The sequence below is a fragment of the Pyxicephalus adspersus genome, chromosome 9, assembly GCF_032062135.1.
Source record: "Pyxicephalus adspersus chromosome 9, UCB_Pads_2.0, whole genome shotgun sequence".
NCBI lineage: Eukaryota > Metazoa > Chordata > Amphibia > Anura > Pyxicephalidae > Pyxicephalus > Pyxicephalus adspersus.
Genome location: NC_092866.1, coordinates 16,548,091 through 16,563,429, shown reverse-complemented (window position 1 = coordinate 16,563,429; position 15,339 = coordinate 16,548,091). Strand labels below are relative to the sequence as shown.

General features: G+C 37.5%; 1 protein-coding gene across 2 annotated transcripts in view; it reads left to right on the top strand.

The window, feature by feature from the left end:
* The window catches only part of ADAMTS18 (ADAM metallopeptidase with thrombospondin type 1 motif 18), a 57,918-nt gene extending 52,606 nt beyond the window's left edge, over positions 1 to 5,312 (top strand). For both annotated transcript variants that reach the window (XM_072422750.1, XM_072422749.1), the window contains 3 exons: positions 357 to 569; positions 1,571 to 1,718; positions 3,238 to 5,312. In XM_072422750.1, coding sequence (XP_072278851.1) covers positions 357 to 569; positions 1,571 to 1,718; positions 3,238 to 3,371 — 495 coding nt within the window. In that variant the 3' untranslated portion in view covers positions 3,372 to 5,312. The remainder of the gene's footprint in view (positions 1 to 356; positions 570 to 1,570; positions 1,719 to 3,237) is intronic.
* Positions 5,313 to 15,339: the final 10,027 nt, after the last annotated feature.

Genomic DNA, 15,339 nt, shown 5'->3' with positions numbered 1-15,339 from the left:
CATTAGCCTCATGGGAGGGTGTACAAGGACATTTGCTAGGTCTAAGTTAGTTGACTTAGTGGTTGAGGTAGATAGTGCTATTTTCGGGAGCACTGCTATGGTGATAGTGGGGATAGATTTCTAGAATTGTGTGCTGTTGATGAAATAAATACAAGGGATGTACTGCCTGGTAAGAAAAAATGTTGATGTTAAAATTGTGCTACAAACAAAAATTATATTGAACAAATAAATCTTTGCACTTCAATACAAACTACAATAAATGCAAGTTTAGTTTAATATGTTGAAATGTGTAAGTGACAGGAACACATCAATGTATTTCTGTTACTTATTACATATATTGTTTTCCTTTTGTGCAGTGTTCAACAACTTGTGGCCCCGGTGTCAGGAAGCGAGAACTGAAGTGTGGGGAGAAAGACATTCAAGGCAAAATTGTGACTGTTCCACAAAGAAGGTGTCGAAGTGTCCGAAAAGTCAACCTACCTCTGGAGCAACCATGCAATAACAAGCCTTGCCCTGTACAAACACCATACACTATTTATTATGGGTGGCATGCTTCTCCATGGCAGCCGGTAAATATTGATGCCAACTTTATTTTCCTACGATTCTTGCTTCAGTCATGTTTGGGTGTATGGAGGAAGTTTTACATATTAACATACTTGGATATACAGAACCGCCAAAAAAAAAAATTACAATTAAAATATGTAGATATTTGATGCCTTAATATACGGTGAAAGCAGTATTTTATTTTTAAAAATGTTAGCAAATTTTCCTATATTTTACTAGATAATCTTGTTTCGAAGTGAAAATCCAAAATTACCAAGGGCAAAATAAACTTTTAGGAAACTTTTTTTTACATTTTGCTTTTGCCCACAGTGTAGGTATTTGGTGTGTTAAAATGCAAGCGAATGTGTGCCCTAATCCTAGATAGCTCAGAATGCCATCACTTACCAACTACCAGCCAACTCCTAGGAGAGTTTTGTAGAATAAGTAAAATTGGATAAGCACTTGTAGCTTGTGTGTACAGCACTCATTTGTTCATCTGTCACTCTCTTTCTCTCAAAACGATCAATAAAGATAATTTCCAGCAACAAAAATGTTAGTGTTATACGGTACCTAACTCTAACCAATCAGTGTGTCAGTGTTGTAACATCAGTGTATAGCCAAGGAACAGCCAGGAAAAGTACTAAAACAAACTAGGCACTTCATATGCAGCAGGCTCTAACTATGTGGATATGTCCAGGAAAAGCAACCAATTACACAGACAGCATGTTTCTGACAAAGGTTTGTACACATTGGGGTATATTTTGCATAGTGAAGTAGTGCTTGTTTATTCATTCTGTGCAAATTGAGGTAACCCGGATGGGAAATATACTTTATTGTACTTGCAAACTGCCATAGGTGAATGTACTTGAACAGTAACTAAAGATAGCAGAATGTATTATACTTGAAAGATATTAGCTAGACATGGGAGAATCTTCTGAGAAGTACATTGCATATAAAAATGCTGTCAAATTATATTTGTTTACAATAATGTATTAATCATTAATATTTGCCAAATGTCTTCATACAGTGCACTGTGACTTGTGGTGGAGGAGTTCAAATCAGAAATGTCCAATGTCTTCATCATGGTAGACCTGCTGTGGGTTGTTTACCTAATCAGAAGCCACCAACTTCTCAAGCTTGCAACATGCACTTCTGCCCCTCTACAGGTATTCAAGGTAAAAATTCCACAGCAAGTGAGTTGCACAGGCTGTATATCTTTTTTTATCATTCTTCGAGAATCCTAGGATCCTTGAAGGTATATTTTAGTCAAAATAACTTGACTTTTAGGACAGTGGGCCTTATTTAATAAAGTTCTCCAAGACTGGAGAAGATAAGGCTATCACGTGAGAACCTAATTGGTCCAGCAAACCTGGAATGGATTTCTTAAAAATCATTTCCTATTAGTTGGCAAATATTTTCAGTAGTGGACCAGATCCATTCCATCTCATGGAATAAAATCTAGAAAGAGATCTTATTTCCTGGAGAGCTTTAATAAATCAGGTTCAATATGTATATTGAGGGCACAGAAGACCTATCTGCACAAAACCTCTATTTTTTACACAGGCATAGATTTATTCATCCAGTCACCAGTTGCCAAGAAAAAAATCTTTTGGAATGATTGACTGAATGATGTGTTAGTGAGTTTGGTTTTGACATTTTGAGTATAAGACATTTTTGAGATGATTTATTGACTATATGACTTTATTGACAGGTACTTGTGACCCACATCTGGCTTCTTTTTAAAACTTAATTTTGACTTGTTTTAATCTGTTTTTGTGTACCAGTAGACTTTTATGAGGAACAAATAAGCTCTGAAGCGAACAGAAGCCCATCGACTCTCACTTTAAAGCCGGCCATTATTAGGGAAACCTTTCCTGATTGGTTTGATTTTCCCCAAGATATGCAAGCATGTAAAATTTCCTACCATGCTTCCTGCTCCTTACTGTCTTTACACTCAATAAACCACCACTAAACATTCAAAGTTCTTTGAGTTAGAGCACCTGTTAATACAAGTGGCCAGCTTTTATGGAATATTGTACACTTTCTGTATCATAAACATTTCCTGTGAATATTGTATATATAGCCCCCTATCCAGCAGTGGATCTATAAACATGTTTCAGTCAAAGTCTAAAGAAGCAGCAGGTATACTAAACGGATAATTTGTAGGGAGGGACCCTGTTACTCTTCTTCTACTATCAGAGACAGCAGCATATTAACTGATAGATTGGCAGTGTAAAGGCAGGTATTTATTACGTTCTGGCAGAATGAGAGAAAAGTAAATATATCCTAATAAATATTAAAGCATTTCTGCTCCTTCCTTATTTAATTAACAAGCTGTGGATGGAGAGGAATCACCGCTGTATTCTTTAGGCCTAATAGGGAAAGTGGTGTCACCCTTTTGACTGTGCTATGTAAATGAACTGTATGAATCACAAAACTGATTGGACAACATCACAAATCTCTTGGCGCTTTATATAGTTTAAACTAACTGTGTATATAGATTTTGTTTGGGGTTTAGCTATAACGCCAGCCAGCACCAATGTATGCAATCTTCATTCACTTTAAAAGCCCTCAGTTTAGCACATCCAATGGATTTTAAGTAATTTTGTATATCTTTTTTTTAATCTGTGAAAATAATGAAAGTCAACCTTTAAACTAACAGGGCTTTTTTATTTTTTATTTTTTTTTTTAAAGAAGATCCATCTTGTGTTGACTATTTCAGCTGGTGTTCTCTTGTGCCCCAGCATGGAGTCTGCAACCACAAATTCTATGGAAAGCAATGCTGCAAGTCATGCACCAGAAAGAGACACTACAGTGATACTGGCTGATTTTCCAACAAACAAAACATTGTATAAAATCCTCTGATACTGAAATTCTAAAAAGTGAGAAAAGGTAATCATCTGCAAACTATCGTTTGATCCTCCAACTAGAAATATAAAGTCAGGAGAACTTCAAGATAATCAGATTTTACTCTGATTGAAGTAAAGCCCATAGCTGCATTCCAGTGTATTGAACAATAACAAGTTACCATATACTGCAATGCAATTATACAGGATGGCTCCAAGAAAGAAATATAATGACTTACCTTTACATGGAGAGAACATAAAGTCTTTGCAGGAAATCCATCTATGGTGGACTATATCACTTGGTGCTCCACTTTCCCTCAGTGTAGGGTATAGCAGCAACATACACTGTAAAATGGATTTGGATTTGACTTGAAATATCAGTTATGACCAAGAGGACACACATGCCTAATTTGTGTCTATACAGAGCTGTGATCGTACATGGACTGTGTCCCTTGGTACTCCCATATCTGCCATCATGGAGTAACCACAAATGTTATGAGAAGCATACCTATACCTAACGCACCTGGAAATATGAATTACTAGTATGGTCGCCCAAAGGTAGACCTAAGAGCACATTGTCCTACAAGAGCATTTGTTTTGAAAGTTTATTTTGCCAGCATGAAGTGTACAGTTACATTTGATGTTGCAACAAGAACACTGAACTTCTTTTAAGGTGCTTGCATCAAACCAATACTACCATCAGAAGATATACCAAGAAGAAAACTTTGCCTTTCTTTGTTGATATCCTTACAGGATCGTCTTGACCACGCTGTTCAATGGGTGCTCATACAATACATGTTTTTTATATTATATGGGATGCAGCGTTGCAGTGTTAAATCTGTTCTTAATGAAATAACATTTGAACACCTCTGAACAAAAAAAACAGCAAACCACCAGCAAATTTTCATAAAGGAAATGTATGGCTAATATTTTTATTGACATTAACAAACTGCTTTTTTAAAATGATGACTTCAATAACAATAACTTCAAGACTTGGTTACTACTGGATGGCTTCCTATAGGAAAAAGCAATAATATGTAAGAGATGAGAATACCGGCTGCACATTCAGCATTGAGTAGGTGTGCATATTTATTAAGGAACGGACAGCAGTTATTAGCAGTATGAAACTCTAAAGGACTATACCCACACAAATAGGTATTTAAAGAGATAAACATCTCTCGTTATGAGCTAGTACACAGAGATATTTATATAATTGGACCAAAAGCATGGCCTCAATGGTGAACTGTCAAAGCTATAAACACCCGCCAAAACTGATAGTCTTCAGGTGATCATATTGATTGTATTTTCAGTTGGATTTAGGAATCTAGCTTTTTGCATTCTACTACGATTTCTCATAAAATTGGATCATAACAATGGTCCTGCTCTGGTGCTTACTTCAAGGAGAAAGGACTTTTGGTCAGTATTATTTGACCTGGACAATGTAAAATATTAATATGAGAGTAATGTATCCATGGTGCTTTCTACCTTACTGCTGGAAAAGTAAGGTAATTTTCTATTTATTTTCAATAAAACACGTTTTGGTCTTTATTTTGTAGTAATGCCTTAATTTGTCATAGGCCAGATGCAATAAATGATCATATTGTGCCCTAAACATTTTCATTAAAGAAATACCATCTAGAATGGCTTTGAATGAACAAATGTACACTTTGGACCAACCATTCTCAACCAGGTTTCCTCCGAATGTTGCTAGGGGTTCTTTGAATTGTGGTGGGTTGGCCCTCCATTGAAGAAGCCTTAATAGTTTTGGGGCCACCACCACTTGGTAGAGCCAGCTAACTTTGTTTCTATCTGTCTATAAGGGTGGTATCCTAGCCACCACTGTGGGGGCCATTTCTTTCAAGGGTTTTTAGGGGGTAAGAAGGTTCGGAAATGTCCATTGCCCATTGTACAGTTAGGTGTTGATCACAGTGAATGATTTGTAAGAAGTCCCCTAACAGAGCGCAGCAAGTCTGTATTTTATGTCTTTTTGTCAATATGTTCTTTGTTGCCGACGTACTTTAAATGGGATCTCTGGGCACATTATACAATGCTGTTTTAGGAGACTGCTAAAAGTTATGACCGGAGACATGTTTCACCTTTTTCGTTTCGTTATTTCCACTGCCCACCATATCTGTCAGTCACTGGGATACCTCTTGCTTACCTCTATTGTGGGCAACTGCACAATTCAAAAAATTATGCCGCAAAGAAGGGAAGGTTACAGAAGACTTTGGAAATTGTTGTTGAATGAGGTATTAAACTGAGTTAAATGAATCATATATATTGCAGCAGTTTTCCCCTCTGGAATCATTGCATGCAACTTGTTCATTATTTACATAGATCGTGCAATTTAGAAAAATACAATGTAAGTATATTAATAATGTGGATAAGGAATTTTTGGTGCCAAAGTCCCAGCACTGTAAAACACAGGTAACCTGATAAAATAATATGGGTCTTACAGGGTTACAGTAGCACTAGTAAAGCTATCGTTGGGGTCAATGGCTGAGGAGCTGCAATTAGGGGTTAGGGTTTTAAGGATACTCTAATAATAAGTGATGGGTTACTAGAGGTTAATGTGAAGTGTTGATGCCTATTTTTAGGTTATAGGGTAAGATTTGGGGTTAGGATGAAGGGTTAAGGTTAGTGCTAAAGGTTAACTTTAGGATTGGGCCTATTTACACTTGTGCCGTGACAACATGTCGCAAAAATACACATCCTTGTCCTGCTGACATTACTAAGACAAGAAATGAAGGATATGCTCCTAAATGGGTGACAGTCAGAAAAAAAAACCGAAGTTGAAACATTTTGCACACTGTATGAATAATAAAATAAAAAGTTTAGATATTCTGTTCTCCTTTAAGACCACAGACTGCTCCCAACTATTTTAAGTCTTTATTGCAGCCGGGTGTATGCTGGCATAGGAGAGGGCAGTTATGTAAGAAGCGATCCAACGTGGCCTCGGGTTAAAATATACGACATGAATGGAGAAATAATAATAATTGTGGCTCTTTAAATTTCCTTACAAAGGAAGAAAAATCATTCTAAAAAGAAAGCTAACACTACTGCCAAACCCAGCAGGCCTCAGACATGGCTACCCACTACATAATTTGATGAGGCGTGGCAATGAGGAGTATATTTATGGAATTCCATTTAATCCTACCAGTTATCCTTAATACCTAAGCTCCAATTTAGCTGTAGCACAAAATGTAACTTTGAAGTCTCTGATTACTTAACTCAGCACTAATTCTACACAGCGGTGAGTTCAAGTGACCATCTTGGAAAATAAAACAGAACAATTTTTGAAGTAACTACTTCAAGCTGGTCTGTGTATATACGATCTGAGGCACAACAATACATACTGAACTAATCTCATATATCACGGTGCTTTAATTCATGCCCAGCTTACAAATGTAAAGGGGGGCTCTAGGCACATCACAAGTGTATTTTTCAGGTCTTCGGGGAAACCCTTCTATAATTACTGTATACACAGCTCAAAGTCTATTAGTGGTGGTCAATGGTAGGAATGTCACCCCTACAGATAGCCAAAAAGATCATTAGTGGAACTTAAATTGACCTGGGAGTCACAAGCTGCTCATTGCCCAAGGACCCCCCAACAACATATGGAGCAGCCTTTCTTGACTTTTTTTTTAACATGGAGGAACCCTTGAAATCACTTTTAGGTCTTAGGAAACCCCGTTCTCTATTAATAATATCCTCGCTAACAGTAAATAGGCATTGTGGTCAGTGGGAAGAATGGCTCCTATATTGCTGGCCTGTGGGAAGAATGCCACTAGACTAGAATACCAGACAAAAAGATCATTGGTGTCAGTTAAATGGACCTGAGAGTCACAAGTTGCTCATTGCTCATGGAACCCCTAGCAACCTCTAGAGAAACCCTGGTTGTGATCACACAGCTTTCTGTGCTTTAAATAAACTTTGCACCTTATTGGACCAGTGAACACAGCTTAGCCGTGAGACACATTCCCATGAAAGTGTACCTGAACTTTAGAAACAAATCTATAGCTGAGCTCCCATCAAGACAAAGTCTCACTTATCTTGTGTTTGCATGCCTCAAGCGATTTTCAGAGGTTATTACTACTCTTTTTGACTCAGCTCAGTCTACAGTATTGCTACACAATATATTATAAGGCCACAGCAAGCGACAGCACATTCCAAAGGTGACATTGTGTACTAGTAAAACAATATTACTTAGGTAGAACCTGGCAGAGATGAGATCAGAAGGGAAGGTAAGTTTACTGCTTGTTTTGCTTTTAGGACCTCTTCACACTTGTGAATTCTATAATGCATGTACTGTAACACATGCATTATCAAAACAGCTCAATATAGGAAAAATAAATTGGCACTGTGTTGGCAATACAGCAAATCACAAGGTTCATTAACTTTTACTGCATATGTATATTGGGGTGTCAGTTAGAATGTGTTATACATACATACTTATGCATTGTGGTAGCAGATGTTTGACCATGAATAGGTAAAAAGCCAGCTTTAACGTGAACCCCTGTCCAGATCATGCGAGTCACAGATTCATCTTTATCTATAAGCCTTGTGAAGACATTGTCTAAGTTCCCAACACAAGTTTTGTTATTAAAAAGAAACTGAATCTTGATAGCCTTTAAAAGTTCTATTAGGAAAAAACAGGGGTTTTCTAAACTGTTAACTGTCCTAACCAACTAACCAACTCCCTGTTATTTTAGGGAATCATTAGGAATGAATAACTGTACAATAAAAGCAGCTAGAGAGGTCAGGCTTATTTTAAAGCTGTTACTGCTTCCTGAGTATAGGTTCACTTTAAGTAAATAAACCCAAGTTATTATTATTATTTCTACAATAGCAACATTTCTCGTCATGCACAGGTTGTAGACAGTGCAGTGGACTCTTCAGACTTGACCTACAGGGAAAATGAGAAATTCACATTTACCAATGTTTATTATGACTTGATCTCTGGTCACACAGCAGTTACATCAATGTGACAAAATCATCCACACGCAAAAACTGCATTTTTGTCAAACATTACTAAGCTTCCACCTTGATGAAGATATCAGGTGGGCATGAAAATGCACAGAAAATTCCTATATATAAAATAAATGTACAGACGGGTCTGTATGTTAAATTAATCCGTAATGGGTTTTAAATGATCTACGTTAATTGTTTATTATTTTATATGAGAATGTGTGTTGTAACCTTTTTCCTTGAATGTTAAAAAAAAGTCAAGTATACTGTACTATAGCCAGAAATTTTATATATTTATTAATGTTTTGTAAGAAATCCTGTTTTTATGTGCTATACATTTCCCAATAAAATGGTTTTAAAAGCAGCAGCTGCTGATAAGTGGAATTTTGCAATGATTTTTTTAATGTCAGTGGATGACAATGGAATCTTTGAGGTTTTACCTTGAGCTTATAAAAAACAACCAGATGGCTGTATGCAAGACAATGGACTCTTATGGTGCAGATTTTATCATTTTGGATAATGGAATCTTGTGCCAACCAAACAAATGCGTAGGATGCTTCCCTACCAAAAACCACCTATCTAGTACAGATGCCCTGTCTTACAGAATCAAGATGGAACTTTCCTAAACACTGTATAAAATGCCAGATCCGGATATGCAATGTACAGCGCTGCGTAATATGTTGCTGCTATATAAATCCTGTTAAATAATAACAATACTTATTAATATTATGCAACTTATTAACCTTCTCCTCACTGCTACACCCTGCAGACTCTCCATTTTTGGTCAATGCTGGGGCCACTTGTGGATTGACTGACACCCGGTGACAACAGTGGACCATACCTATGTGTTAAATGGGCCACTTGTGGTTATGTAGTATTAGAATATGTGTTATAAAGGCCACTTGTACTTTCTATTAGAAACCAAGAAAAGAAGACAAGCTGACAACACAGGAGCACAATTAGAAGACATCACCCTGTAACCAGAAGTGGCTGAATAAGGGACGCCATGACATGATCATTAGGTATTTTATGAAAAACAGCTAATGTAAAAATATTATATTGGATTTGCAATAATATGTAAAACGTAAAATATTTGCATTTATTTATTGAGTTTACATCTTCTTTAACTCCCCCTTACACAATATAAATACTTTTTCTTTGCTAATCCAATACCCTCTTCAGTCATAGTGATTTAATAAAGTTCTCCAAGGCTGGATAGGACACACCTTCATCAGTGAAGCTGGGTGATCCAGCAAACCTGGAACAGATCTGGTCCAGTTTTGGAAATATTTGCTAACATATAGCAAAATACTTTTAAGCAATCCATTCCAGGTTTTCTGGATCACCAGGCTTCAACTATAAAAGTGTATCTTCTCCAGCCTTGGAGAGCGTTAATAAATCAGCCCCCTAGGGTGCAAGTTTGATGCACTTTTCTTTTTTAATAGACAACTCCAATTGGCTCAACACTCACTCTCACATGGGCAGAAGATGAGTCAAAGCCCTAAATAAACTCAAAATGGACGTTCCCTTTTTGGTTCACCATACAAACAGGAGAGAAGGTGAGTAAATGCCGCTTTTTGAACAAGTAAACGGCACCTTTATTGTTCCAGAAACACTAAATAATTGGGTTGGTTCCACCAATATGTCCATTTATATGTTTGCAGATGTGATAAAAATGTAGCGGTAAAAACATTATGTTTTGCCCTCTAATGTAGGTACTTCTATCTAAGGGATTGATCATTAAACTTAACCTGGGATATTTTTAATTACCAGGACCGCTCTGCAGAATTAAGTTTTTTTTAAAGCCAAACCAAAGTCCTGGTTAAAAAAATAGCAATCAGATCTTTATTGAAGACAGGGACAGGTAATGTCACTTCTTTAATAAAACATACTAACTTGCCTGATCGCTGTATTCCTAAAAAAAAGTTTTGCCATCCTGTCCTGGACAAAGGCCTATACCAGGAATTGAAGAAAATGGTGGTGCCCATTGCATAGGGGACAGGAGAGTGTATTTAAAAAAATAAAATCAGGTAGGTGAGTTTATTTTATTGCATAAGGGACATCATATGTGCCTTTTACAATAAAGGACCTGCCTAATAGCAAATTTTAATTTCTAGAGTTTAGTTCCACTTTAAGACTGATCTTTTTATATAAACTAAATAATCATTGATGCATATCAAACGGGTGATTTGTGTGTTCCCCTATTCTTAATCTTTGCTAGGACGAAGATTCCTTTGCAATGCATACAGTAATTTGCAGCAGTTACACAATTAGAAGTATTGAAGGCCTGGATGTCAATTTAGAATGCTTCCATACTGACACCTAATGGTCACAATTGAGAATTACACTTTAAATGATTCCTAATGGAAGCTACAAAATTACTTTTATTTTTAAGGTTTACTGAAACGTATGATACAATTTTCAGTAAAGTATTTATACATTCATGTCTACTGACATATTTATGTATACATGCTATATTTCCTACCCCAGATGCAAGGGGAACAGGTGTGCCCCCAAAATGTATTGGCTCCTATGCCTTATATTGTGGCAAGCAAAGCATGATTGAGCTAATTCTAAAAGCATTACACTCTCTTCTTTCAAGAACTTTGTTTATGTGCAATGTGGAGTCCCTTTGTCTTTTATGAGAACTGATTCAGTCTTTTGATTTGGGAATGTTTGCCCAATTAAGGTCCAGCACTCCACTAATATCATATTCTTAGGATTTCTTGTTTTTTACCAAGTTGACCATCACTACAAATCAGCAAGCTAAACTTGCCTGCAACTCCCCATATCTTCCTGTGCAATGTCAACAAGATCTCTATCAATCAAAAACCTATGAATGGTGAGCTCAGTAGCTGCATTACTTTGCTCTGCATGATTCAGATATTGGTGCACTTTATTTTTTTTTTGACATACAGAATGCATAACTATTCACAATTCTTTAAAAAAAAGGCCAGAAGATAATTCAGGTCACACTAATATCACATTTTTTTGGTGCAATGGACTTAAAACAGTTTTTTGGATGATCCATATATTAGAAAAATCAAAGTACAATTGTTAAAGTAGATGTTTTAAGAAAATGGCCACTTAGGGGTCTATTGAGAAAGCATGGGATCTCACATGGGGAGGATACACTTTCATCAGTGAAGCTGGGTGATCCAGCAAACCTACAATGAATCTTGTCCAGGATTTAAAACATTTGATAGTAAATAGCAAATGACTTTGAAGAAATTCATTTCAGGTTTTCTGCATCACCCAGCTTCACGGATGAAAGTGTATTCTGTCCAGCCTTGGAGAGTTTTTCTAAATATTATAAATCAGGCCAATTGTATCTCGGTGCACCATCCTTAATGAAAAACTAAAAATGACTATTGAAATCACATTAGCAAGTCTATAAGAGAGTTCAGTGGTTGGGTTTACATATACTTTCACGCCACTTAGGGAAAAATCAATGTGGCTACAAACCGTGCGGCTTACCACTCGTTCGGCAGCACAAAGAGGCAGACAGGCTTGTAGCAGTAAGAATCTAAATTCTTCCTCGATCGGTAGCTAGTAAATGCAAAACCCATCCAGGGAGATGGCATGAATGCTAACAGGAAACGACTCTTATAGAAAGAGGGCACGGGGGTGTACTTAATTTTTAAATGGTAGTATTAGCAGTTCTTGCCAGAGAAATGGGGCCTAAAATTTGCTGTAGATTTGATCAGTTGAGTTACATGAAATATTAGATTATCTGAGACTCCTAACTTTGCATGTGTGTGTGTGTGTGGGGGGGGGGTGTTTGTTTCTCTCTGGAAATGTAATACCATTAGGTTAATTACTAATTGTTATGGCCGAAGTAGCAGGCTCCTTTTAGATTGCAGAAATAGTATGACATTTAAGTGACAAGCTATCCGGAGTGTAATATTAACCATTCTGTATATTTGCAATGTCCATACAATATTAAATAGATAATTTAATAGGGTAGTGTAGGGTTAAGTGACCAGAATAACCAATCTGATTGCAGCCATTCAGCTAGCTGCAAAAAATTACTTACTAGTCCTTGGATGCCATAGCTGTCTTCACTTTATTCTATAATTTTTCCTCCTTCTTCTTCCATTTGCTGGTCCTTCCTACTGTGACAATGCTAGCTTGATATATGAAGTGTTAGATTCTCACCCCAGAACAAAAAGGTTGTTAGGATCTCTTATAATTTCTTTTCATCTCACCACTTTATGGGTCTTTTTATGGACCCAGAATTCACCCAATATTTACCCAAAATTTACCCAATTTAAAAATGTGTGAATTAACCTTTCATTCATGATTCATAGGGTTTTATAATTGAATCTAATGAAGAACTGGATTAGGTGAATCTTGGATCAAGACATTTAGGCTATATACACACGTTAGATGATTTTTCCTCGATACATGTGTACAGAGGTCACCTGATGTTGTCATGGATCTGTTCTGAGATTCCACAAATGGAACGACCACTCTTCTAGTCAAAAGAAGACGGCACAGAAGGGTGCCGCTCGCTGGTCCTCCCCACTATCCTCTCCATAGAACAGAACAGGTGCTTGTTTCTTCATCTTTTACTGGATCCTATCATGAATGGTCATTTCCAGAGATGATTGAAATTGCATGTGTGTATGCAGCCTATACACCCCCTAATTGATAACAGCTCTCCAAGGCTAGAGAGGATACATTTTCATCAGTTAAGCTGGGTGATCCAACAAAACTGGAATAGATCTGGTCCAGGATTCAAAATATTTACTAGCAAATAGCAAATGTCTTTGAAAAAAAAAAATCCATTCCGGGTTTTCTGGATCACCCAGCTTCACTGGTGAAGGTGTATCCTCTCCAGCCCTGGAGAGCTTTAATAAATCAGGTCCAGAGAGTGCAGGGAATGACCAGCTTACTAGATGTCTGGCAGAATCATCAGAACTGATGGAACTCCTGGGTGAAAGGTGTCCCTTGTGTCCCACAACACCATTTAGTGATCTGCTTTCCTTGAATCACTAAATGACCAACCACTAATGGGGTCTTTAGCTCCTTTCCCCCCACAGCATAAAATCCTGCTACTTTGACCCACTTAACACCTCCAAAATAACTAATTCCTGTCCCCAGAGACCACCAAATTCCTTGCACATCCTTTTATCATTTCTCACCTTGAATAGTGCAACATTCAATTCTCTGACTTTCTCCTCTACAACCTATCATTAATGCAACCAGTCTTATCCATCCTTCCCACAACTACTGGTCTGCCTCTCTTTGCAATTCTCTAGATTGGCTCCCATTTCACCTTAGTAATAAATTCAAGGTCCTGATAGAAAAATATTCCCTTGGCCACTCTCTTCGCTCCTCCAATGACCTACTAATGACTTCTTCACTCATAACCTCATCCATGGCTCAAAGACTTTTCCAGGGATGCCCCGAATCTCTGATACCTCATCCAATTAGGATTGCTCCTTTGCTCTGTATATTTAAAAGATGGTTTAAATCTAAAACTTAGCTAGCCATCGTCATCTCTTAGTCAGCAGTAGAATTGAAGGAGAATGCCCCTGTCATTCTCGCGAAAATTTTCTCTAACTTTCAATGGTTCCGCTAAACTATTGGAAGAGGAAATTAAAACAGGAGGATTCCTAGAGCTGCATTAAGCCCTGGAAATCCTCCTGTTCTTGCGATCCCCAGGCACTAGAGGTTAATTAACCTCCAGTACCCAGTGGATCGCAGACTCTTCTCAATGAATGTAGCCACAGCTGCAATCATTGATTAAGATGCCCGGCAAAGGAGAACCTCCTGACATTGTAATATAAGTAGCTCTTACAAATGATACTTTTGTTACAGATACAAATGTATCATTTGTAAGAGATACTTTTATTACAATGGCAGGAGGTTCTCCTGTGCTGAGCATCTTCTCAATGATTGCAGCTGTGGCTGCATTCATCAAGAAGAGTGTGCGATCCCCGAGCACTAGAGGTTAATTAACCTCTAGTGCCTGGAAATCCTCCTGTTTGGCGAGAGCTTGACCTCTCGGTGAATCACAAGGCCGTTCTCGCTTACATTTTCGGTAAGCGAGAAAGGCCTGAGAGATCAAACTTAATATTCTTGATTGCTCATCAGTACTTACCTACTATTCTGTATCTCCCTTCCTATTGTGTGCTGCTTCCCCACCTCTTAGATTGTAAGCTCTTCTGGGCAGGGTCCTCTCCTCCTCCTGTGTCAATGTTTGCATCTGTCATTTGCATTTCCTTTTTAATGTACAGGGCTGTGTAATGCGTTGGTGCTATATAAATACAGTAAAATTATAGCAGAGTAGTCTGTACAGGTTTTTTTCCCCCAATGATGCCCAAAATGATCTCTACCGTTTGTTTCAAGGGACAATGATTGAGTGTCTGTACAAGGCGCAAAGGGAAGCAAATATTATACGTCTAATGTATGGCTTACATAAGCTTTAACTCAGCCTTTCTTCACTAATATAAAAGGGGGAATCCTTGAAATAAGTTACAGATCTTCAGGAAACCGCAACTATAATTACTATATTCACAGCTTACAGCATATAAGCATGGTGGTCAGTAGGAAGAATGTCTCTTACGTTGCTGGCCAGTGGGAAAATATTATGTTTACAAATAGATCATTGGTGTAACTTAAACTGACCTAAGAGTTACAAACTGCTCATTTTTAATGGAACCCCCAGCAACCTCTGGAGGAACCCCAGTTAAGAAACTTTATTTATTCTATACTGATCAAAAGTCCTTTTAAAGGCAATTCTGAACAAACTTCAGGTTAGGTGTACAGATTTTAGTAGTAATAGACATTCTAGTAATTTCCCTATTGCCTCACCATTGTTTATTATTACGTAACAAATACAGAGGAATCAATGACCCGGCACAGAAGCTGATCTGATACATCACCGTGACTTCTAGAATCTGCGGTGTATTCTGATGGAGAATCCCATTATGGTCAATAAAATCTGATATGATCATCCTGGGACCAGTTCATG